The sequence below is a fragment of the Athene noctua genome, chromosome 3 (assembly GCF_965140245.1).
Source record: "Athene noctua chromosome 3, bAthNoc1.hap1.1, whole genome shotgun sequence".
Taxonomy (NCBI): Eukaryota; Metazoa; Chordata; class Aves; order Strigiformes; family Strigidae; genus Athene; species Athene noctua.
Genome location: NC_134039.1, coordinates 87,585,987 through 87,609,601, shown reverse-complemented (window position 1 = coordinate 87,609,601; position 23,615 = coordinate 87,585,987). Strand labels below are relative to the sequence as shown.

Here is a 23,615-nt window from a genome sequence, read left to right as displayed (position 1 = left end):
CCATCTCGCCACACTCAGGTGGGACATTCACCCCCCCCCTTCACCCTCATGTGCCATGGGGGGACAAAGCGGGGTTCCTGTGTCCCCCAAAACACGCTGGAAGGAAGGGGAGGGGGGTGCAGGTTCACCCCAAGTCTGTGTCATGTGCCCCCCCCCCCGCAGATCACCGAGTACCTGAACGCCCAGGAGACGGCCAAGAGCGCCCGGGTGAGTGCTGGGGGCGGGGGGAATGGGGTGGGGGGCCCGGTGCAGCCCCCCCTCTTTTCTCAGTGGGAACCCCCCCATTTCTGGGGTGGTGTTGGGTGAGGGACCCCCAGCTCTGGGGTGTCTCTGGAGGTGGCTCCCCAACTCTGGGGGTGTGTCCCCCCCATCTCTTGCAGCTGAACCTCTGGCGTTACGGCGATTTCCGTGCGGACGATGCAGACGAGTTCGGCTACAGCCGCTGAGGGCCCCCCCACGCCCCCCCCCCACGCTGCTGCCACCTGTGTGTGTCCCCCCCTCATCACCCCATCCCGTCCCTTGGGGGGGCTGGGGCAGCCGAGGAGGTGGGGGGGAGGGGGGCAGGATGGGGGGGGCGGGGGGGTGGGGGCAGCCTTGGCTCCCCCCTCCCGTCCTCCTGGCAGCAGAATTTGCCCCCCCCATCCTGCCTCCAGCCAGCGCCGCCCCCCCTGGCCTGTATTTAAAGCTTCAGAGGCCCCAATAAAGTAGTCAAGCGTCATGTGTGGCCTCTTTTTGGGGGGGGGGGGGGCACTTTGGTGTCACCCCCCCATGCTGGTGTCACACACCCCCCCCCCCCCACCCCCTCCACCGTTCAGCGCGTCCCCAGGAATCAAACCTGCACCCCACGGGCAGGGGGAGGGGCCCCAGTGGGACCCCCCCTTACTGCTGGGGGGGGTCCTTGTTGTCAGGGGGGGCGGTGGGGGGGTGGGGAGGGTTTGTCCTGCCCCAGTGAGGGGTTGGGGGGGGTGTGACTGCAGCTCTGGGACCCCAACCCAGGCTCCCACAGCTGGGGTCCAAAATATGGACCCCGAAGTTGGCCCCTGACCTTGAACCCAACCCCGGGGCCCGAGCGTGACCCCTGACCTTGAACCCCAACCCCGGGGCCCGAGCGTGACCCCTGACCTTGAACCCAACCCCAGGGCCCGAGCGTGACCCCTGACCTTGAACCCCAACCCCGGGGCTCGAGCGTGACCCCTGACCTTGAACCCAACCCCGGGGCTCGAGCGTGACCCCTGACCTTGAACCCCAACCCCGGGGCCCGAGCGTGACCCCTGACCTTGAACCCCAACCCCGGGGCTCGAGCGTGACCCCTGACCTTGAACCCAACCCCGGGGCTCGAGCGTGACCCCTGACCTTGAACCCCAACCCCGGGGCCCGAGCGTGACCCCTGACCTTGAACCCCAACCCCGGGGCCCGAGCGTGACCCCTGACCTTGAACCCCAACCCCGGGGCCCGAGCGTGGCCCCTGACCTTGAACCCCAGGTCCTGTGGGGACACCGGCGAGGGCCACCCATGGGCTGTCCCCGGCGCTGTGGGTGGGGGACAGGGATGGGGGGGGGGACGGGGGGTGTCGGCCCCCGTCCCCGCTGGCCCCCTCGCTCCTGGGGAGGTAATTAACGGGGCCCTGCTAATTGAATTGAACACAATTACAGCGAGCGCACCGCGCGGCGGGTTCCAATAATTAACGCCAGCAAATGATCGTAATTAAAGGAAGAGGTGGGGGGGTGCTGCCGGCTGTCCCCTCCCCGGTCGCCTGTCCCCAGCCCGGCCACCCCGACCTGCCCCGGGGCTCTGGGGGTCCCTGACTGTATCTGGGGGGCCCTGGGGGGCCCTGAAGGTCTCTGGCTCTATCTGGGGGGGGTCCTTGGGTCTTTGGGGGTCCCTGACTTTATCTGGGGGGGTCCTGGGGGTCTCTGGCCATATTCAGGGGGGGCCCTGGGGCTCTTTGGGGGTCTCTGGGGTGTAACTGGGGGGTCCTTGCTGACCGCCCCCCCCGCGGTGTCCCGGGCGTCTTTGGGGGGCACATGGGTGTCCCTGGAAGGGGTCTCTGGGCCCCACCCAGGATCTTTAGGGGGTGCTGGGGGGAACTGGGACGAACTGGGCGGGGCTGGAGCCGTGTTGGGAGGAGCTGGGCTGCACTGGGAGGTGCACAGGGCTGTACTGGGATGTGCTGGGATGTACTGGGCGGTGCACAGGGCGGTGCTGAGCGGTGCACAGCGCTGTAGTGGGCGGTGCTGGGCGGTACTGGGCGGTGCTGGGCGGTACTGGGCGGTGCTGGGCGGTACTGGGCGGTGCACAGCGCTGCGGCAGCTCCGGAACTAGAGAGAGAAACAGCACCACCTGCCGCTCCCAGTACAGCCGCGACCCAGGCCAGTCCGTCCCAGTACAGCCCGTCCCAGTACAGACCCGACCCAGGCCAGTCCGTCCCAGTACAGCCCGTCCCAGTACAACCCCGTCCCCTCCCAGTCAGCCCAGGGGCCGGTGTCCTGCAGCGGGGACCCACCGGGGAAGCTCGACCGGAACTGGAAGGAACTGGGATGAACTGGGATTTCACGGGGGGGCGGAAACTCGAGGGCGCTGGGCTCGGGACAGACCCCCCCCGCCCCCAGGGGACGTCTGAGTGTGAGTGTGAGAGAGTGAGTGTGTGTGTGAGTGAGACTGTGAGTGTGTGTGTGAGTGTGAGTGAGACTGTGTGTGTGAGTGTGTGTGTGTGAGTGTGAGTGTGTGTGTGTGTGTGAGTGTGAGTGTGTGTGCCCCGGCTGTGCAGTGGGCGGGGCCGATCGGGGGGGCGGGGCCGGCGCAGGGTTTGTCCCCCTGTCCCGCTGTCCCCATGTCCCTGTGCCCACACATCCCGTGTCCTGCTGTCCCCATGTCCCCATGTCCCGGTGTCCCCTGTCCTGCTGTCCCACTGTCCCGGTGTCCCCATATCCCGGTGTCCCCATGTCCCGGTGTCCCCATGTCCCCGTGTCCCCATGTCCCCGTGTCCCCATGTCCCGGTGTCTCCTGTCCCGCTGTCCCCATGTCCCCATGTCCCACTGCCCGCTGTCCCCGTGTCCCCATCTCGCGATATCCCCGGGGGGGGGGGTGTGTGTGACGATCCCCCCCGTGACCGTGTCCCCCCGTGGGGGTGCCGGTGTCTCCCTTACGTGTCCCCCCCCCCCCATAGCGGCGCCCCCCGCCCCGTGGGGTGGTGGATGGGGGGGGGGGTGTCACTCGTGGGGGTGTCACCCCCCCCCGTGGCGGTGTCCCCGGGGGATGCGCGTTCCTATATTTATCCCTTTGTCCCCAGAATAGCGACAGACAGCGGGGGCGGGGGGGAGGGGGGTGTGGGGGGGCCGTGTGTGTGTCCCCCCCACTCCCCGCCCCTCCCATCGCCGCCCCCCCCCCTCGCCGATGCTATTTTTAGCTCTCGCGTGTTTCCAGGGGAACCCTGATGACGCAGTGACGTCAATGCGGGTCAATCGCCGCCGCCAGGGCTCGCGCCGCCGCGAGAAGGGTCCCCCCCCCAAAAAAAAACTCCGCACCCCCCCCCAAAACCCCCCATTTCCCCGCCCCCCCCCCCCTTCCCCATAGCGCAGCGCGGCGGGCAGCGGCAGGTAGGACGGCGGGGGGCGGGGGGGGAGGGAGGCGGGGAGGGGGGGGGGGTGGCTCCGGGATCCCCCTGCCCCCCCCCCCCCCCAAACTCCCACTCCTGGGGTCCCCCCCCTCCTCCCCGCGACACGGCGCAGCTCCCGGGGATCCCCCCCCCCGGCCAGCCCGCACCCTGTCCTGGACAGCCCCCCCCCTACCCCCCCCCCCCGCGGGCGCCATACATGGAGTGGGGGGGGGGAGACCCCCATCACAGCCCCCAGGGATCCGGTGCACCCCGCGGCCTGCCCCCCCCCCGCAGCGTCCCGGCACCCCCCGCACCACATCGCGGGGTCCCCGTGCCCACCCCCCCTCCCCCCCGCAGCTCCCCGTGCCCACCCCCGTGGCCCCCCCCTTCTTTCCCCCCCCAGGGGTGCCCCTCCCTGTCCCACAGCCACCCCCACGCAACGTTTCTGCACCCCACCTCACGCCGTGCCCCCCCCCGCACGTCCCCAGCTCCCCTCCATCCCGAGGGGGGCGCGGGGGGCCCCCAGATCCACGCATCCACTTGGGGGGGGGACAGACACCCCAACCAGTCGACCCGCTGTGGGGACATGGCGGGGGGGTGATGGGGAGGGGGGTGGGGGGGGCAGCCCCCTCCCCTTGCCGGTGACAGGGTGGAGGAGCCAATGGGCCCCCAAAACTGGTGCATGCGCTGGGGGGGGGTCTAGAAGGGTCTGTGCCACGTGTGGAACCGCTCGCACGAGGCCTCGCACATGCACCGGGGCCAGGAGCGAGAGATGAGCCCCCCCCCACCGCGACACCCATCCTGGCCCAGCCACGGAGCCTGGGGACAGGGGGACACGGCGCTGGAGCCGGGAAAGTGTCACCGTCCCTGCGGAAAGGGTCACTGAGGCTGGGAAGTGTCACCGACCCCGGAAAGTGTCACCAAAGCTGTGAAAAAACCTGGAGAAGGGACACGGGTGGGGAAGGGACGTGGATGGGGAAGGGACGTGGGTGGGGAAGGCACGTAGAAGGGGAAGGGACGCGGGTGGGGAAGGGACGTGGATGGGGAAGGGACGAGGGTGGGGAAGGGACGTAGAAGGGGAAGGGACGTGGAAGGGGAAGGGACACGGATGGGGAAGGGACGCGGCTGGGGAAGGGACGTGGAAGGGGAAGGGACGCGGGTGGGGAAGGGACGTGGAAGGGGAAGGGATGTGGGTGGGGAAGGGACGTGGGTGGGGAAGGGACGTAGAAGGGGAAGGGACGTAGAAGGGGAAGGGACGTGGATGGGGAAGGGACGCGGGTGGGGAAGGGACGTAGAAGGGGAAGGGACGTAGAAGGGGAAGGGACGTGGATGGGGAAGGGACGTGGGTGGGGAAGGGACGTAGAAGGGGAAGGGACGTAGAAGGGGAAGGGACGTGGATGGGGAAGGGACGTGGGTGGGGAAGGGACGTAGAAGGGGAAGGGACGTAGAAGGGGAAGGGACGTGGATGGGGAAGGGACGTGGGTGGGGAAGGGACGTAGAAGGGGAAGGGACGTGGATGGGGAAGGGACGTGGGTGGGGAAGGGACGTAGAAGGGGAAGGGACGTAGAAGGGGAAGGGACGTGGGTGGGGAAGGGATGCGGGTGGGGAAGGGACGCGGGTGGGGAAGGGACGTGGAAGGGGAAGGGATGTGGGTGGGGAAGGGACATGGGTGGGGAAGGGACGTAGAAGGGGAAGGGACGTGGATGGGGAAGGGACGCGGGTGGGGAAGGGCCGTGGAAGGGGAAGGGACATGGGTGGGGAAGGGACGTGGATGGGGAAGGGACGCGGGTGGGGAAGGGCCGTGGAAGGGGAAGGGACATGGGTGGGGAAGGGACGTAGAAGGGGAAGGGACGTAGAAGGGAAGGGACGCGGGTGGGGAAGGGCCGTGTCCGCTGGTGGCTGCGGAGGGCGCCCTCTCCCCCCGGGCCGGTGCCCCCCCTCGCTGAGGTCCGGCGCTGCCCCTGGGCTCGGGGACGCCCTTCCCCGGGTGCCCGGGGTTTGCCCGTGGGGCAGCTCCGCGGGCAGGGCCGGGCGGGGGGGTCCCGCGCTCCCCCGCAGGCAGAGCCCCGGGACACGGCTGGGAGCACAGAACCTCCCGCTGCCCCCCCCCGCCCCCCCGCAAGGACGGGCCCGACGGCAGCTGAGAGATCCGCCCCCCCCGCCCGCAGGCAGGGACCCGCCGCGGGCAGAGGCCGCCCCTGCCCGGGGTGCGGCCGCTCCGGCCCCATCGCTCTGTGTCACCCCCCATCGGGTCCCCCAGTGTCACCCCCGGGACCCCCTGACACGAGGGAGCACTAAGACCCCCAGCCTGGGGTGGGGGGGTGCTGGGGGGGGGGGCCCCATATGCAGACACACACCTCCCTGTGCCCACAGAGCGGGGCGGGGGGGTGACAGTGTGCCCTGCGCTGGGGACACGGGTGACACCGGCCACCGTCACCACCCCCCAGGGGCTGGTGGGGACCTGGAGGGGAAGTGGGGAAGGGGGGGGGCACGACATACCGTGTCCCCGACGGGGGGGGGGGGGGGCTGTTCCACGCGGCATCGGGCACCCCGTGTCACCGTCGCCGTCTCTTGTCACCTGCTGCCACCGCGGGTGTCACCGTCCCCGTCTCTCTCGGGTCTTTTTGCGGTCTGGGCTTGCTGTCCCTCCCCCGGCACTCAGGAAGCCCTTACCCCAAAAAGTATCCGCGGGGGATCACGTCCGCGCAGAAAAAAAAAAAAAAAAAAAATTAAAAAATGGGGAGGGGCCACCCCCCGGCACAGGTAAGTCTGGGGGTGCTGAGGGGGGGCCTGAGGGGCTTGGGGGGACCCCAAAACCCTCCTCACGCAGCCCCTGGGGGATGGAGGGGCCGGTGGGCGTGGGGAAGGCGCAAAAAATGGGGGGGGGACACACACGAAGCTGCCCCACGCCCCGGGGACCCCCGGTTATGGGGTGGGGGGGGGGAGGGGGGGTGGCACCGGTGGACACGGAGCCAGTTTTCCCCCCCCCAGGGTGGGGAAGGGGGGTCCCGGGGTGAGCCCCGAGCCTGCAGCTGGCGGGGGGGGGGGGGGGGCGACACGACTTTGGGGGGTCACGGCACCCTTGGGGCACCCCCCCACTGCGGCACGGTGACAGCGCTGGTCCGGATGCACGTCCCGGCCCCCGCGTCCGCCCCGCCGCCGGCTGGTTAATGAAGGTTAATTAGCTAATGAGCGGCCGGAGGCGGGTGATTGGCGGGTAACGGGGAGGTGTCACCCGGCTCGATGGCTCCGTCCCCTCGCAGGTGACACCCTCGCACGGTCCCCGTCGCTGCTGGCAGTTCCCAGTGCTCCCAGTTCGGGTGCCCGTCGCATCCCCAGTTACCAGCAGGGGCCCGTGTAACGCCCGGGGGGGGGGGGCGGGGGGTATTGCACCCCCTCCCCGCAGCCCTGTCACCCCGCGGTGGCACCTGGAGGCTGGGATGGGTGACCTGGCTGGGGGACAGGGATGGGGTGATGCTGGGGGGGGGGGGACACTGGGACTGGGGACACGCGGGGTGATGGCTTTGGGGGGGGACAGGGCTTGGGGACACGAATGATGGTGGCTGGGGGGGGGACACACAGGGACTGGGGGGACAGGAGCAGGAGTTGGTTGTGATGGGGACATGGGAGGGGTGACACTGGCTGGGGGGACAGGATTTGGGACGCGGGTGATGGGGGGGAGGACGACAGGGCTTGGGGACACGAGAGGGGTGACAGTGGCTGCAGGGGGACAGGACTGGGACACGAGCGACGCTGGCTGGGGGGGTGTGACAGGACACGATGACAGCACCCAGTCTGCCGTACTCGGGGGGGGACACCCACTTTATCCCCGTTGTCCCCCGTGTCCCCCGTTTGTTCCCCGCTGTCCCCCGTTTATCTCCACTGTACCCCGTGTCCTCGATGTCCCCCTTGTCCCCGCTGTCCCCCGTGTCCCCCCTTTGTCCCCTCCTTTGTCCCCGTGTCCCCCCTTTGTCCCCCGGTGTCCCCCGTTTGTCCCCGGTGTCCCCCGTTTGTCCCCGCTGTACCCCGTGTCCTCGATGTCCCCCGTGTCCCCCCTTTGTCCCCGGTGTCCCCCGTTTGTCCCCGGTGTCCCCCGTTTGTCCCCGCTGTACCCCGTGTCCTTGATGTCCCCCGTGTCCCCCCTTTGTCCCCCGGTGTCTCCCGTTTGTCCCCAGTGTCCCCCGTTTGTCCCCGCTGTCCCCCGTTTGTCCCTGCTGTACCCCGTGTCCTCGATGTCCCCCTTGTTCCCCCTTTGTCCCCGGTGTCCCCCGTTTGTCCCCGGTGTCCCCCGTTTGTCCCTGCTGTACCCCGTGTCCTCGATGTCCCCCTTGTTCCCCCTTTGTCCCCGGTGTCCCCCGTTTGTCCCCGCTGTCCCCCGTTTGTCCCCGCTGTACCCCGTGTCCTCGATGTCCCCCTTTGTCCCCGTGTCCCCCGTTTGTCCCCGGTGTCCCCCCTTTGTCCCCGTGTCCCCCGTTTGTCCCCGCTGGCCCCGCTCGGGCCCTGCCAGCCGCTGCCGGGCAGCCGGTGCCGCCGCCGCCCTTTCCGGGAAGGGCCGAGTCAATGTTTGCGGAGCACCCTGACCCCCCCCCGCCCCCCCGAGCACCCCGCGGGGGGGGCTGAGGGCACCCACAGACTCGCACGCTCACTTTGGGGGGGGGCTGCTCCGGGCTCGGCCAGGAACGGCGACGGGGACACGCGATGGGGACGTCACCGTGTCCCCAGGCTCCATCCCCAGGGGCTACAGTGACGACGTGGGGGTGCCCCCCCCCCCCAATCCCCCCTCCCCCATTGTGTCCCCATCTGCGGCCCCAGGGGTGGGACCCTGCAGGTGTGGGGACACTTGGGGACACTTGGCAGCCCCCAGCACCCACCCAGGGCGCAGGGACAACCTTAGGGGACCCCCCCGGGACCCCGACACCCCCCCCCCCCCCCCCGACGCCTTTGGTTGGGGTTTACGGCCCCCCCCCGTCGCTTGTCACCGAGTTTGGCCGTAGGGCCCAGCCCCGTGTCCCCGCGTGTCCCCCCCCGCGTCAGCGGGGACCCCGCGGTGGGGCCGGTGTCACACGGGGTGAACCCGACAGTCCCGACCGCAGGAATGTGGGTGCTAAACCGGGCCGGGCGCGGGCTCCCCCCGACAACACCCCCCCCCGAACCCCCCCCCCCAGCCCGCCGGCTCCGGCCGTCCCGTAAAACCCATGAATCACCCAAAAACCACCCAAAAATAACAGGGACAGGGCGGGGGGGGGGACACACACACACGGCGGGAGCACCCGGGATTCATCCCCCCCCCCCGGGATGGATCCAGCCACGGAGGGGACCAGGATTTGGGGGACACCCCCGCCCCCCCGCTTTGGGGGTCCTGGGCCGGCGGGGGGGGTGTTCAGGGGAGGGGGGGGCGGTACTGAGCACCCCGTCCCCATCCTGGGGTGTCCGGAGGATTCTTGGGGTCCCCCAGCCTTTGGGCACACGGGGTGCCCCCCCCCCGCCCAGCACCCCCCAGTCCAGGCTGAGCGCCCCCCCCCGCCCCCCAGCTCCTATGGGGACACCGGGAGAGCCGGGGGGGGGGGGTGTGCCCAGATGTGCGGGTGCCCCCAGGTGTGCCCCCCGCCCAGATGTGCGTCTGTGCGCGCCGAGGGAAGGGGGGGGTGGGGGGGGGTTGCACCCAGGTGTGCGCATGTCCAGAGGTGTGTACGTGCACCCAGATGTGCGCGCGCGCGCGTGTGTGTCCAGATGTGGACGTGTGCCCGGCCACGTGCGCGCCCAGATGTGCGCTGTGCGCGCGCCCAGGTGCCTGCGTGCCCACATGTGCGTGCCCAGGCCTGGACGTGTGCCCGCGTGCGTGTGCGAGTGCCCAGGTGTGTCCGTGCGCATGTCCCCACACGTGCACAGATGTGCGTGTGTGCCCAGGCGTGTGTCGTGCGTGAGCCCAGATGTGTCTGTGTGTCCGTGTGTGCCCACATGCGTGTGCGTGAGCCCAGAGGTGCGTATCTAGGCGTGTCCGTGTGCCCACATGCGTGTGCGAGTGCCCAGGTGTGTCCGTGCGCATGTCCCCACACGTGCACAGATGTGCGTGTGTGCCCAGGCGTGTGTCGTGTGTGTGCCCAGATGTGTCCGGGTGTGCCCACATGCGTGTGCGTGAGCCCAGAGGTGCGTGTTCAGGCATGTCCGTGTGCCCACATGCGTGTGCGAGTGCCCAGAGGTGCACGTGTGTGCCCAGGTGTGTGTGTGCCCGGATGTGCGTGTCCAGGCCTGTCCGTGTGCCCACATGCGTGTGCGAGTGCCCAGGTGTGTCCGTGTGCACGTCCCCACACGTGCACAGATGTGCGTGTGTGCCCAGGCGTGTGTCATGCATGTGCCCAGCTGTGTGTCCGGGCGTGCCCACATGCGTGTTCGTGTGCCCAGATGTGCATGTCCAGGCCTGTCCGTGTGCCCACATGCGTGTGCGAGTGCCCAGATGTGCGTGTCCAGGTGTGTCCGTGTGCCCACACGCGTGTGTGTGCGCCCAGGTGTGTCCGTGTGCACGTACCCACGCGTGCCCAGATGTGCGTGTGTGCCCAGGCGTGTCGTGCGTGTGCCCAGATGTGTCCGTGTGTCTGGGTGTGCCCACATGCGTGTGCGTGTGCCCAGACGTGCGTGTGCACGTACCCACATGTGCTCTGATGTCCCCACCCCACACACCCCGGTGTGTCACCTCGGGTGACCTCAGGGGTGGGACACCCCCCCCCCGCCGGGGTGGGGGGGGCACCCCCCAAAATCTTTCTCACCCCCCCCGTCCCCACACCCCCACGGGGGGGCTGGGTTTGGGTGCTCGGGGGGGGTGGGAGTGTGTGTGTGTGTGTGTGTCTGTCCCCCCCCCCCCAATTTGGGGGATGTGGGGCGGAATGAGGCGAAAAAGCGTTGGGGGGGGACACACAGACACGGGGGGGGGTCACACACACACACGGGGGGGGTCTCACACACACACACACACGGGGGGGTCACACACACACACACACACACACGTGCACCCCGGGGGGTGATGCTGGGGGGGGGGGGGACGGGACAGACAGGCAGAGCCGGGGGGGGGGGGGCGGGGAGCGGCGCGGGGGGGGCGGGGAGCGCCCGTTGTGCAACGGCCCCGCGGCGCTATAAAGGGGGGGGCCCGCGGGCCATGGAGCCACCGGCGGGACGGGACGGGACCCACGGGGCTGCCCAGGTAAGCGGGGACCCCCCCTGAACCCCCCCTGTGCCCACTGACCCCCCCAATCCCCCCATGAGCCCTGTGGGGTGCAGACCCCAATCCCCCCCCACACACACTTCACCCCAGGGGACATACAGGGACACGCCCCCCCCCCCCAGGATGTCCCCCTGTGTGTGTGTGTCCCCTTATACCCGGGGGTGTCACCCACCGTGTCCCCCAACCCTGGGGGGGTCACCCCTGCTCCCCACAGGTGTGTGTCCCCCCCCCCCCGTCACCACCTCTGTTGTTCCAGGCTCGGCGGGTGGGTGCGAGTCTGCGGTGAGTATTGGGGGGCTCCCCCCACCCCCAACTTTGTCCCCGTCCCCCCCCCATCGGGTGACAGGGACACGTGCCACCCCCCCTGTCCCTCTGCCCCCCTCTTGGCCTCCCCCCTGGGGAGTGGGGGCAGCTTTGGGGACCCCCCACCCTGCCCAACACACACCCCCCCCCCGGCCACTTTGTCACCCCGACTCCGGTGACAACCCCGCGGGGTCACGGTCACTCGGGGGCCTCGGCCCGGGGGGGGGCGACGCGACGGTTGCGAAAGGGGCAACTCCGGGAAGGCGACGGGACACGGTGACACCGGCACGTGCCGGCGGGGACGCGGGGGCGCGGTGACAAGGACCCGGCTCCGGTTGTCCCTGGGTTGGGGACACGGTGACGCGGTGACGCAGGGCCCGCTCTGATTGTGCCCGGGTGAGGGACAAGGTGACGCGGTGACACGGGACTGGCTCTGGTTGTCCCCAGGTGGGGGACGCTGTGACAAGGACCCCACTCTGCTTGTCCCCAGGTGGGGGCACACGGTGGCACGGTGACAAGGGCCCCACTATGGTTGTCCCAGAGTTGGGGACATGGTGACAAGCACCTCGCTTTGGCTGTCCCCAACTGGGGGGACACAGTGTCATGGTGACAAGTGCCCCGCTCCAGTTGTCCCCAGACTGGGGACACGGTGACAAGGGCCCCGCTCCGGTTGTCCACGGTTTGGGGACATGGTGACAAGGGCCCCGCTCCAGTTGTCCCCGGGTTGGGGACACGGTGACAAGGGCCCCGCTCCGGTTGTCCACGGTTTGGGGACATGGTGACAAGGGCCCCGCTCCAGTTGTCCCCGGGTTGGGGACACGGTGACAAGGGCACCGCTCCGGTTGTCCTCAGATTGGGGACACGGTGACAAGGGCCCCGCTCCGGTTGTGCCCAGACTGGGGACCTGGTGGCCACATCCCTGTGCCACCGCTTGCCCCGTGTCCTCGGTCACGTCACCGCACCACCCTCCTCAGGGGAGCAGCAGGGGGAATGGGGAGCCCATTTTTGGGGCCCCCCCTGACGTGTGTCCCCCCCACGCGTGTCCCCCCCCCACGGCAGAGCCCGGCGGGATGTGGTGGTGGCCCGGGGTGTCCCTGTGGGGGGTCCTGTGGCTCTGGGGGCCGCTGGCCCGCGGCCACCCCCTGCGGCTGGAGAAGGTCCGCGCCGACACCAGGAACCTGACCCGCACCCTCAGCACCCGCCTCCAGCAGCTGCAGGCGAGGGGGGGCCGGGGGGGGCCACTGGGGGACGTGGGGGCTCGGGGGGGGGGGGGGTGTCATTCTGTGTGTCACCACACCCCCCCCCCCCCCGGGACACCCAAAGAGGAGGGGGGTGATTGTGGAGGGGGGGGGGGGGGGCTGTACCCTTGATGAGGGGTCCCCAGGGAAGAATTGGGGGGGGGGGGGGTCTGTGCCCCAGATGGGGGGTCTGGGGGGGCGTTGAGGGGGGTCCCTGTACTCCAAGTTGGGGGGCGGGTGCCAGCAGGAAGGGATTTGGGGGAGGGGGGGGGGGGTCTCTGTGCCCTAAATTAGGGGTCCCGGGGCTGGGGGGCGCTGTACCGCAAATAGGGGTGTCCCGGGAGGGATTGGGGGGGGGGTCTCTGTGCCCCAAAAGAGATTGGGGGGGCCCCAGGGAGGGACTGGGGGGGCTCTGTGCCCCAAAAGAGATTGGGGGGGCCCCAGGGAGGGACTGGGGGGGCTCTGTGCCCCAAAAGGGGGGTCTGAGCCGCCCCCAGGCAACGAGGTGCCCTAATACACCCCCCCCCCCCCCCGCAGATCTTGCCCCTGAGCCTGAAGCTGAGCGGGCTGGAGGCCCTGGCGGGGGGGGGGGGCGCCCCCCCCGAGGGGCTGGTGGCCATGGACCAGCACCTGCAGGGGCTGCAGCGCCTGCTGGCCGGGCTGGCCGCGGGCAACCTGCCGCTGGCCCAGATCGCCAACGACCTGGAGAACCTGCGCAGCCTGCTGGGGGCCTGGGCCGCACACCTGGGGTGCGCGTCCCCCCCCCCAGACCGCCGGGGGGGCGAACAAGTGTCGCCGCCCCCCCCCGCCTTGGAGTTAGTAGCCGAAGCTCCACATTCGGTAGCCGGGCTGGCCCTGGCGCGGCTCCGCCAGTGCCTGGAGGGGGTGGCCGCCCGCCTGGAGGGGACCCCCGGCTGCTGAGGGGGTCACCCCGCGATCGGGGGGGGGGACACACAACAGAGGGGACCCCCGGCTGCTGAGGGGGGGCACCCCGCGATCGGGGGGGGACACACAACAGAGGGGACCCCCAGCTGCTGAGGGGGGGCACCCCAGGATGGGGGGGGTGGGCAGAGGGGACCCCCGGATGCTGAAGCTGAGGGAGGGGGACACCTCGGGATTGGGGGGGGCACCCTGCGATCGGGGGGGGGGGGCTGACACATGATAGAGGGGACCCCTGGCTGCTAAACGGGGTGGGGGGGGGCACCCCGGGATTGGGGGGGGGGCAGAGGGGACACGTGGCTGGTAAAGGGCGGGGGGGGGACACCCCAGGTTTGGGGGGGGGACACACACACTGGGCCAACCCCCCCCAGGTACCAGAGGGAACCCCCGGCCCCGCTTTGCTCTTTTTCTACTCTTATTATTTTTATTATTATTATTATTATTGCTATTATTTCCTATTTATTTCTCCCACGTTAATTTAAAATAAAGCGACTTCTTATTAATTATTAATTATCAACAATTACCGTTTGTATTTATTTCTCCCACGGCGATTTAAAATAAACCCCCAGGAAGGAGCAGCAACGATCACCGCCGTTACAGATCTCGCCATTAACCGCTGCCCCGATGTTTCTCCCACATTAATTAAAAATAAATTTGACTCATTATTTGTATTTACATCTCCCCCACCAGTTGAAAATAAAGCAAATTATTATTATTGCTAATTATCACTAATCGCGTTCTCTTGGCTATTCGATGTTGTTAGTAATTAGCATTCAATATTTTTATTTAAACTTCCTTCGCTAATTAGCAATAATTATTTCTATTAGATATATGCTGTTAATAATTATTATCTTAAATTTTTAATTATTTTTTTTAAAGTCTTTATTTCTCCCAGATCAACTGAAAATAAAGCAAATCATTAACTATCACTTAGCTATATCAATAATTATTATTTAATATTTTTATTTAAAACCGAGTTATTACTAATCGATAATTAGATATTATGTACTGCTAATAATGTTTGTATTTCTCTAATAATTGAAAGCAAATTTAAATTTTTTGTATTTATTATCGATAATAATTATCTCAGGTATATCAATAATCAATATTTTATTTAAAATTAACTGATTACTAATGATCAATAATTATATTAGGCATTATATACTCTTAATATTTGTATTTATTTCTCCAATAATTTAAAGCAAATTTAAACTAATTTCTATTTAATTATTAATTATCAATAATAATCTTAGACATATCAATAATTATAATTTATGACTTTTATTTAAACTAACCCAATTTATTATTGCTAATTACCAGCAATCACTATTTATATTAGATATAAACTGTTAATAATAAATTCATATTTGTCTTTATCTCTCCCACGTTAATTTCAAATAAAATAAATTTTTACCGTTAAATATTTTTTTCCCTCTCCCACATTAATTTTAAATAATTATTATTTTACTATTATTATTTAATATTTGACACAGAGGGGGACACCGGGGGGGTGTCACACACCGGGGGGGTGTCACACACCGGGGGGGTGTCACACACCGGGGGGGGGACAACCCGGCTCAGGGTTGGGGGACACACACACCCCCCCCAGGGGTACCAGGGGGCCCCCAAGGGCTGAGGGGGGGGCACCAAAAAGAGAATTTTTCCTCCAAAGAGTTTTTTATTAAAATATAATCCAATATTTTTACAAATGGGGGGGGGGGGGTGTGTCCCAAACCACGAGACACGCCCCCCCCCCCCGGAAGAGGGGGCACCCCCAAAACGTGTGGGGGGGGCACACGAGGGGAGACCCAGGCGCTCCATCCTCTGGTCCCCAGAGTCCCTGGGGTCCCCCCAACGCCCCCCCGCAGGGATTTGGGGCCAACGCGCCCCCCCTCCAGCCCGGCACCCATGGGTGGGGCTCAGGGTGCTGGGGGGGGGGGGGGGGGGGGGTGTCTCAGCTCTCGAACCATTTGCCCTTTTTGGGGGCGGGGGGGTCGCTGCCCAGAATTTTCCTCTTGTATCGCTCCACCAACTCGTTGAACCGGGCCTCGGCCCCCCCCCGCTGCCGTCCCTGCGGGGAGAAACGAGAGGGGGGTACGGGGGGGCCCCAAAAATCAACGGATCTGCCCCCAGAACAGCCTTGGGGGGCGGGAAGGAGGAGAAACCCTACCTGGGTGGGGGCCACCTTGTGCTTCTCCTTCCGCTTCTGGACTTTGTTTTTCGTTTTTTTGGCGGGGGGGGGTTTCACCTTCCCCTTGTCGCGCTTCCTGAGGGGGGGGGGGGAGCAAGGGGGGGGGCACCCATGGGTGCCAGGAACACCCGTGGGTGCTGCACAGCACCGAGAAAGGGGGGGGAGCAGGAAGAGGGGGCCCAATCACACACCCCCCCCGCACTGAAAAAGAACAGGGATGCCCGCAGCAAGGGAGGGGGAGCCCGGGGGGGGGTCAGGCAGAAAGGGGGTGCCCCCCCCTCGCGCCCCGTTACCTGATCTTGGGCCCCCGGTGCGAGGGCAGCGCCAGCACCTTCCTCCTGGTGGTGCCGTCCGGCAGCTCCACCCGGCCCCCCCCCGCCGCCTCCGTGCGGAATCCGGACCAGGGCAGGGCAAGGGGGGGCTCCGGGCCCCCCCCCGCGGGTCCCCCAAGACCGCGGGACCCCTGGGGGGGGCGAGTTTTCTTGGGGGGGGGAGGTTTGAGGGGGGCCGTTGGGTCTTTTGGTGGCGGCTTCAGCTTGAGCTGCACCGGAGAAGAGAAAGGGGGGGGGACAGACACACACGGTAAGTTGGGGGGACACGGGAATTTGGGGGGGGGGGGGGTGTCACGATAAATTGGGGGGGTCCCCCAAAACCGCGGGACCTCTGAGGGGGGACGGTTCTTCTTGGGGGGGCAGTTTGGGGGGGGGGGGGTGTGTGCAGTGTCTTTCCAGTGTGAGCAGCTTGAGCTGTGCCGCAAGATGGAAATGGGGGGGGGCATGAGAAATTGGGGGGAGATGGTAAGTTGGGGGGGACACAACAAACTAGGGGGGGGTCCCCCAAAACCGCGGGACCTCTGGGGGGGGCAATTCTTTTGGAGGGGGGGCTGGTTTGAGGGGGGGTGCAGGGTCTTTTGGTGGCAGCTTCAGCTTGAGCTGTGCCCAAAGATGGAAGGGGGGGGGGCTGATAAATCGGGGGGGCGGGGGGCACACACAAATTTGGGGGGGCCCCGCTCCTACCAGGCTGCGCTGGGCTCGCTGCTCCTTCAGCTTCAGCTTCCGCCGGTCCTCCAGGGAAAACTCCACGATGGGCCTCTGAGGGGGGGGGGCAGCACCCCAATAATATGAGGAGCACCCCAGAAACCCCAAAAGGGGAGGGGACACCCCAAAAGGGGATGGGGGGGGCACGGGAAAGTGGGGGGTGGGGGGCCAAAAGGTGATAGGGAGGAAACTGAAAGGGGGGGGGGGGGGGGCAAAAGGAGATGGAGGGGAACCTGAAAAGGGGGGAGGGGAGGGGGGAAAGGACACCTCCAAAAAAGAATTGGGGGGGGGGGCACCTGAAAGTGGGGGACACCCCAAAAAGAGAGGAGGGGGGGACACCCCATGGGAGGGCAGAGAAGGGGGGGGGCCCTAAATAGGGGGTGGGTTGGGGCGCAGGGGTTTTTTTTTGGGGGGGTTGTTACGTAGAGGAGACCCCCCAGGATCCCACGTAATGGGGCTGTGAGGGAAAGGGGGGGGCAGGGGGGGGAAAAGGGGGGGGTCCAGCCCCCCCCCCGGGGTTGCACCCACCTTGTGCGCCCCGAAGAGGTGGGGGTTGTTGTTGAGGGCGCGCAGGGCCGCCAGCGCCTGCTCGTGCTCCCCAAAATCCACGAAGGCGAAGCCCAAGGAGTGCCCCTGCCCCCGCTGCTCCCGCATCACCCGGCACTGGGGGGGCACCGGGAAATGGGGGGGGGCACCCCCAAACCCCCCAGAGGGGAACTGGGGGGACACACACCCACCTCCTCTGCACCCCCAAATCCCCCTAAGGGGATCCTCACCTCCTCTGTACCCCCAAACCTCCCCGCTGAGGTCACCCCCACCTCCTGTGCACCCCTAAACCACCCGGGGGGGGACCCCCACCCCCTCTGCACCCCCAAAGCCCCCCGAGGGGACTCAGGGGGGGACACCCCACCCCCTCTGTACCCCTGAAACCACCCTGGGGGGGCACCCCCATCTCCTCTGCACTCCCAAACCCCCCCTGAGGGGACCCAGGGGGAACCCCCCACCCCTTCCTGCACCCCCAAACCTCCCTGAGGGGATCTGGTGACACTGCCCCCCCTCTACACCCCCAAACCACCCCGGGGGGGGACCCCCACCCCCTCTGCACCCCCAAAGTCCCCTGAGGGAACCCAGGGGGAACCCCCCACCCCTTCCTGCACCCCCAAACCTCCCTGAGGGGATCTGGTGACACTGCCCCCCCTCTACACCCCCAAACCACCCCGGGGGGGGACCCCCCACCTCCTCTCCACCCCCGAAATCCCCTCGAGGGTACCCGGGGGACACAGCCCACTCCCTCTGCACCCCCCCGGGGGGGGCCCCCCCCCGGCACCCCACCTCCCGGGGGCGCAGGGCCCCGCGGGGGCCGCGCAGGCGCTGCAGCAGGCGCCGGAGCCGGGCGCTGTCCACGGCCTTGGGCAGGTTGTGGACGCAGAGGCGGGTGCGGGACACGAAGATGTTCTGATCCCGCAGCTTCTGGTACTTGAGCTCCTCAAACTGGGACAAACTGGGGCGTAAGAATTGGGGCTGTGACACCCCCCCGTCCCCAATTTGGGGGGGCTGGCCCCCCCAGGGCTCACCCGCGCTCGCTTGGCCATGTCGGCGTCGCTCACACCCTCTGCGGCCTTCGTCCCGGCTCGGATCACTGCGAGGGGGGGGGCAAGGTGAAATGGAGATTTTGGGGGGTTGAAAAGGGATTTTTGGGGTACCCGGGAGCCCCCCCCCGGGCTGGTACTCACAGCCTTCGCGGGCCAAGTAGAGATTTCGGGTGCCCGTTGGTTTCTTCGGCTTCTGGCCGCGGAGTTTTTGCGCCTCCTCCCGGCTGACGGCCAGGTCGATGCGGAGCAGCCGCCCCTCCAGCCGCAGCCCCCCACCCTGCGAGGGGGCACTTTTTGGGGGTGCAGGGCACGATTTTGGGGGTGGGGGGGTGGGGGGGGCACAAGCCAGACCCTAAACCACCCAGGGACTGGAATGACCCCACAGGTGTCCCCCAAAACCAAAGCTGGTGCCGCCACCGAAGCCCCGGCGGGTCCCTTGCTGCCCCCGGGGGGCCCCTCGCTGCCCCCGGGGGGCCCCTCGCTGCCCCCGGGGGGCCCCTCGTCACCCCACGCCCCCAGGGGGGGTCCCTTGTCACCCCCGGGGGGGCCCCCATCACCCCACTCACCTCACTCTCCTCCTGAGCGGCCTGAAGACATTTCTGGGCGGCTTCTTGTGTCAGGAACTGAGCAAAGGCGCAGCCTGGGGGGGAAAAGAGGAGCTCAGGGTGGGGAGGGGGATAAAAGGGGGTGCCCCCCCCTCCCAAGATGCGGCCCCCCCGGGCCCCCCGTTACCTTTGGAGTGCTCCGTGTCGGGGTGCAGGACGATGCGGACGTACTTGAGACCCCCAAATTGCTGCAGCATCTCACCCAGCGCCTCCTCCTCCGTGTCGAAGGAAAGATTCCTGCCGTCGGATTTTGGGGGGGGGGGGACACAGAAATGTTGGGGGATGCAGCCCCCCTCCCCAGACCCACCAGCACGGGAAGGGGGGGCCCCCAACTCTGCTACACCCCCCCCCCAGCACTCACCGGATGAAGACGGTTCTGCCCTCGCTCACGTCTGAGGGGAGCTGCCGCCCCCCCTTTCGCTGTTTTTTGGGCACATCTTCCTCCTCATCCTCTTCCTCCTCCTCCGCTTCCTCTTCCTCCTCCTCTTCCTCCTCCTCATCATCCTCACTGTCTGCTTCATCCTCTTCATCCTCCTCTTCCCTGCCGCTGCCCTTCCCCTGCCTACAACAACCAGGGCAGTGCTGGAGAACCCCAAGAATTAGGGGGACACACACACACGCCTCGGGCTGGAGCCCCCCAGGGGGACAAACTTGGGGTCCCCCCCAAGGCAACAAGCCCGGGGGGGCTGTCCCAGAGCCCCACAGAGAATGGGAGGGGGGCACAGGGCTGCACCCCAAAACAGGGCTGAGACACCCCCCCCCCCAGGATCAGAATCCTTCCCCACACTCACCCGCCTCGTACCCGGGCAGAGAAGGGTTGGGTTTTCTTCATCTTTGCAGCTGGTTTTTTATCTTCCCTCTCTTCCTCCTCTTCCTCCTCCTTCTCTTCTTCCTCTTCCTCCTCCTCCTCTTCCTCGTTTTCTTCCTCCTTTTCCTCCTCTTCCTCCCCACCACCCCCCTGCCTCTGCTCTTCAGCCTCCCCAGCTTTCTCCCCTTTGTTCTCTGTGGGGTGCAACAGAGCCACGAGAGGGAACAGTCACCCCCAAAGTATTATTGGGGTGCTGCCCCCCCCCTTTCAATGTTATTGGGGTGCTCCCCCACCCCCCAGCCCTCTTACGGTGTTATTGGGGGGCTCCCCCCACCCCCCCACCCCAGGGCTGCCCCCTCATGTTACCTGGGGGTCTCCCCCTTCCCACAGCTGCCTCTGGTATTATTGAGGGGCTGCCCCCCACTTCCCCCCCCCCCCTAAAAAGCCAGCAGCAGGGGGATAACAGCCCCCCACCACCACCGGGGGGTGTGGCTAGTACCCTCACCATCGGGCTGGCCACCCTGAGTCGCCCGGTACTTGTCCTTGGCCACGGCCCAGTCCACCGCCACCGGCCGCCCTGCGGAGGCAACGGGATGTGGGGGTACAACATCAGCGTGTGTGTGTGTCCCCCCCTTTCCCCAAGGGCCCCCCCCACTCCCGTGGGGCAGGAGAAGGGGGGAGAGGCCCCCCCTGACCTTTAATCTCCTTCATGTTCAGCCCCCGAAGGGCCTTGGCCGCTTCCAGAACGTTCTGCAGCTGCACGAAGGCGAATCCCCGCATCTTCCCGTCTGCAAGAAGGGGATTCTTTAGGGGGGGGGGGGGCGTTGTACCACATCCTCCAGCTGCAACCCCCCCTCCCCTCCAAAGCGAAGACACAGGAGTGCCCCCACCCCAAAATATCCCCCAAAAGGGGCTCACCCGGTTTCCGGGGGACGTTCACCTCCAGGACGGTGCCGAAGGGTGAGAAAAGGGACCTCAGGTCGTCCTCGGAGCACTGCGGGGGGGACACACACACACCGCCAGGTGGGTGACAAAAAAGAGGTGGGGGGGGCCCCCAGGGGTGAGCAGGGATGTGGGGGGGGCCCTGAGGTCACAGCAGAGCCGGTTCGGGGGGAAGGGGACACACACAGCCCCCCCAGTACCTTGAAGCTGAGGTTGCGGATGATCAGCCGGGCTTTCCGGGAAGGGCCTTTGGGCTTCTTGGCCCTCGGGGGGGCCACGGGGGCCACCTTGGGGGTCCCTGTAGCCAGGAGAGAGAGGGAGGATTTGGACGGGGGGGCTGCCAGTCCCTGAGAGCGCAGGGAGGGGGAACAGGACCCGCAGCTCACCCGCTTCTTCCTCCTTTTCTTCCTCCTCCTCCTCCTCCTGCGGCGGCTGCTTCTTCCTCCGGCCCTCCCTGGGCCGCTGGCGGGCTAGTGTCACGCCGAGCCGGTGGCCACCGAGGGTGGTGGCCTCCCGCAGAGCCCGCTGGGCATCCTCGGGCAGGGAGAAGGTGACGTAGCCGAAGCCGCGGCAGGTTTTGGTGCCTGGGGGGGGCACGGGGGGCTGTGAGGCCCTGACACCACCCCCCCACCCCCGCCCGCCACTTCTCACACTCAAACCATCCCCAAGCGCCCCTGGGGCTCCTCCTGACCCCCCCAACCGGGCTGTGCCCCCCCCCCAAGTCCTCCTTGAGTCCCCCCACACCTTCCCCCAACAGTCACCCCCCCCCCCAATCCCTGACACCCCAAATAAGGGATTGGACTGATCCCCCCCAACTCCGACACCTCCAAATTCCAGACACCCCCCCCTCCCAATTCCTGCTCTCAAACGTGTCTACTCCCAGCACACGCATCCCTGCCCCCCCCCCCCAATTCCCTGCCCCCCCCGATTCCCCCCGGCACATGGCTACGGGTGCCCCGTGACCCCCAGATACACCCCCTCCCCCCAATCCTCCCTACCCATGGATCCAGGTGCCCCCCAGATCCTTTCCCCCCCCCCGCCTCTCCCAGGCCTTGGACCCCCCCAGACTCTGATCTCAAGCCCCCCCCGCCCCAAGCCTCGGCCCCCCCACGACCCTGGTTCCAGGCCCCCTCATGTTGGTCTCCAAGCCCCCCCCCCCCCAAGTCTTGGCCCCCTCAGACCCTGGTTCCAGGCCCCCCCCAAGGCCTTAGACCCCCCCAAACCCTGATCACAAGCCCCCCCTGAACGTCACCCCCCAACCCCAGTTCCAGGCCCCTCAGATCTCAGTCCCAAGCCACCCCCGAGCCTTGACCCCCCCAGACCCCGGCCCCAGGCACCCGCTCCCCCCAGATGTTGGTCCAAGGCCCCCTCAGGCCCCCCAAGAACCTGCTCCCCGGCCCCCCCAAACCCCGGTTCCAGGCCCCCCAAGCCTTGAGCCCCCTAGACCTGGTTCCAAGCACCCCCTGACACCAGTCTCAACCCCCCCCCGAGCCTCGCCCCCCCCCCCAAAGCCCCAGTTCCAAGCCCCCTCAGGACCCCACAAACCCCGGTCCTCGGCACCCCCCAGCCTCAGCCCCCTAGACCCGGTTCCAGACACCCTCAGAGCCCCCCAGACCCCGATCTTCAGCCCCCCCAAGCCTTAGCCCCCCCCTCCCAGGTTCCAGGTCCCCCCAGACCCCTGTCCCAAGCGCCCCCCGAGCCTCAGCCCCTCTAGACACGGTTCCAAGCCCCCTCAGACTCCGGTTCTCGGCCCCCCCCGAGCCTCAGCCCCCCCAACCCCGGTTCCAGGCCCCCCCCGACCCCGTCCCAAGCCCCCCCCGAGCCTCAGCCCCCCCAGACCCCGTCCCAAGCCCCCCTCCCGAGCCTCAGCCCCCCCAGAACCCGTCCCAAGTCCCCCCCCGATCCTCAGCCCCCCCAGACCCCGTCCCAAGCCCCCCTCCCGATCCTCAGCCCCCCCAGACCCCGTCCCAAGCGCCCCCCGAGCCTCAGCCCCTCTAGACACGGTTCCAAGCCCCCTCAGACTCCGGTTCTCGGCCCCCCCCGAGCCTCAGCCCCCCCAACCCCGGTTCCAGGCCCCCCCCGACCCCGTCCCAAGCCCCTCCCGAGCCTCAGCCCCCCCAGACCCCGTCCCAAGCCCCCCTCCCGAGCCTCAGCACCCCCAGACCCCATCCCAAGCTCCTCCCCCGATCCTCAGCCCCCCCAGACCCCGTCCCAAGCCCCCCCCGAGCCTCAGCCCCCCCAGACCCCGTCCCAAGCTCCTCCCCCGATCCTCAGCCCCCCCAGACCCCGTCCCAAGTCCCCCCCCGAGCCTCAGCCCCCCCCAGACCCCATCCTCAGCCCCCCCGCCCCCGTCCCAAGCCCCGCCCCCCTGTCCGTCCCCGCTCCCCCGCCCCAGGCCCCGCCGCGCCCCCCCCGACCCTTCTCGGTGACGACGAAGCAGCGGCGGAGGGGCCCGAGGCGCCCGAAGAGACCCTCGAGGTCGGCGGCGGTGGCGGCCGCGGGCAACCCCCGCACCAACACGGTGCGGCCCGGCCCGGGGCCGGAGGCACCGGCCGCCGCCATGTTGGGCACGCGCCGCGCGGGGGCTGCCGGGAAGGGCGGCGGGGGTGGGCGGGGCCTGGCCGGGGAGAGCGACCCCTGGCGGCGCGGCGGGAAACTGCGGGGTCTGGGGAGACGGGGGGACCGGGGGGGGGGGGATCCCAGTTCAGGGGATGTGGGGGGACAGGGGGGGCGCGGGGGGCCCTGGACTATGGGCTGGGGGGTTAAAGGGGTTTGGGGGCCCCACCACGAGGGATGGGGGGTTCAAGGGGGTGCGGGGGGCGCTGGACTAGGGGCTGGGGGGTTAAAGGCGTTTGGGGGTCCCATCCCAGGGGATGTGGGGGGTCAGGGGGGGCGCGGGGGGCCCTGGGCTATGGGCTGGGGGGTTAAAGGGGTTTGGGGGCCCCACCACAGGGGATGGGGGGGATCAGGGGGTCCCAGCTGGGGGGCCATGGAGGTGCTTTTGGGGGTCCCAGCTGAGGGGATGTGGGGGGTTAGAGGGGCGCAGGGTGTCCGCTCTCAGGGGAATTGGGGTGGGGGGAGTTTGGGGGTCCCATCCCAGGGGATGTGGGGGGTCAGGAGGGCTCAGGGGTCCCAGCTCAGGCTCCTCG

At 67.5% G+C, this 23,615-nt stretch overlaps 3 protein-coding genes across 3 annotated transcripts in view; 2 read left to right on the top strand and 1 right to left on the bottom strand.

Moving 5' to 3' along the window:
- SND1 (staphylococcal nuclease and tudor domain containing 1) overlaps window positions 1-712 on the top strand; it is a 123,939-nt gene extending 123,227 nt beyond the window's left edge. The window contains exons 23-24 of the mRNA XM_074903604.1: window positions 163-207; window positions 381-712. Of these exons, the coding sequence (XP_074759705.1) occupies window positions 163-207; window positions 381-446 (111 nt within the window). The 3' untranslated portion in view covers window positions 447-712. The remainder of the gene's footprint in view (window positions 1-162; window positions 208-380) is intronic.
- A 10,054-nt stretch (window positions 713-10,766) lies between these two features.
- On the top strand, window positions 10,767-13,273 carry LEP (leptin). The gene is made up of 4 exons (XM_074901655.1): window positions 10,767-10,790; window positions 11,068-11,093; window positions 12,174-12,331; window positions 12,890-13,273. Exons 3-4 carry the CDS (start codon window positions 12,185-12,187, stop codon window positions 13,271-13,273), a joined length of 531 nt encoding a protein of 176 aa, XP_074757756.1. The 5' UTR covers window positions 10,767-10,790; window positions 11,068-11,093; window positions 12,174-12,184.
- A 1,755-nt stretch (window positions 13,274-15,028) lies between these two features.
- RBM28 (RNA binding motif protein 28) lies at window positions 15,029-23,047 on the bottom strand. The gene is made up of 18 exons (XM_074901654.1): window positions 22,884-23,047; window positions 20,853-21,050; window positions 20,667-20,764; window positions 20,443-20,518; window positions 20,220-20,312; window positions 20,030-20,101; window positions 19,508-19,718; window positions 19,078-19,278; window positions 18,844-18,953; window positions 18,678-18,751; window positions 18,253-18,388; window positions 18,094-18,158; window positions 17,852-18,010; window positions 17,048-17,182; window positions 16,499-16,573; window positions 15,776-16,023; window positions 15,462-15,558; window positions 15,029-15,362 (listed from the first exon to the last, which is right to left on the bottom strand). Exons 1-18 carry the CDS (start codon window positions 23,026-23,028, stop codon window positions 15,246-15,248), a joined length of 2,310 nt encoding a protein of 769 aa, XP_074757755.1. The 5' UTR covers window positions 23,029-23,047; the 3' UTR covers window positions 15,029-15,245.
- Window positions 23,048-23,615: the final 568 nt, after the last annotated feature.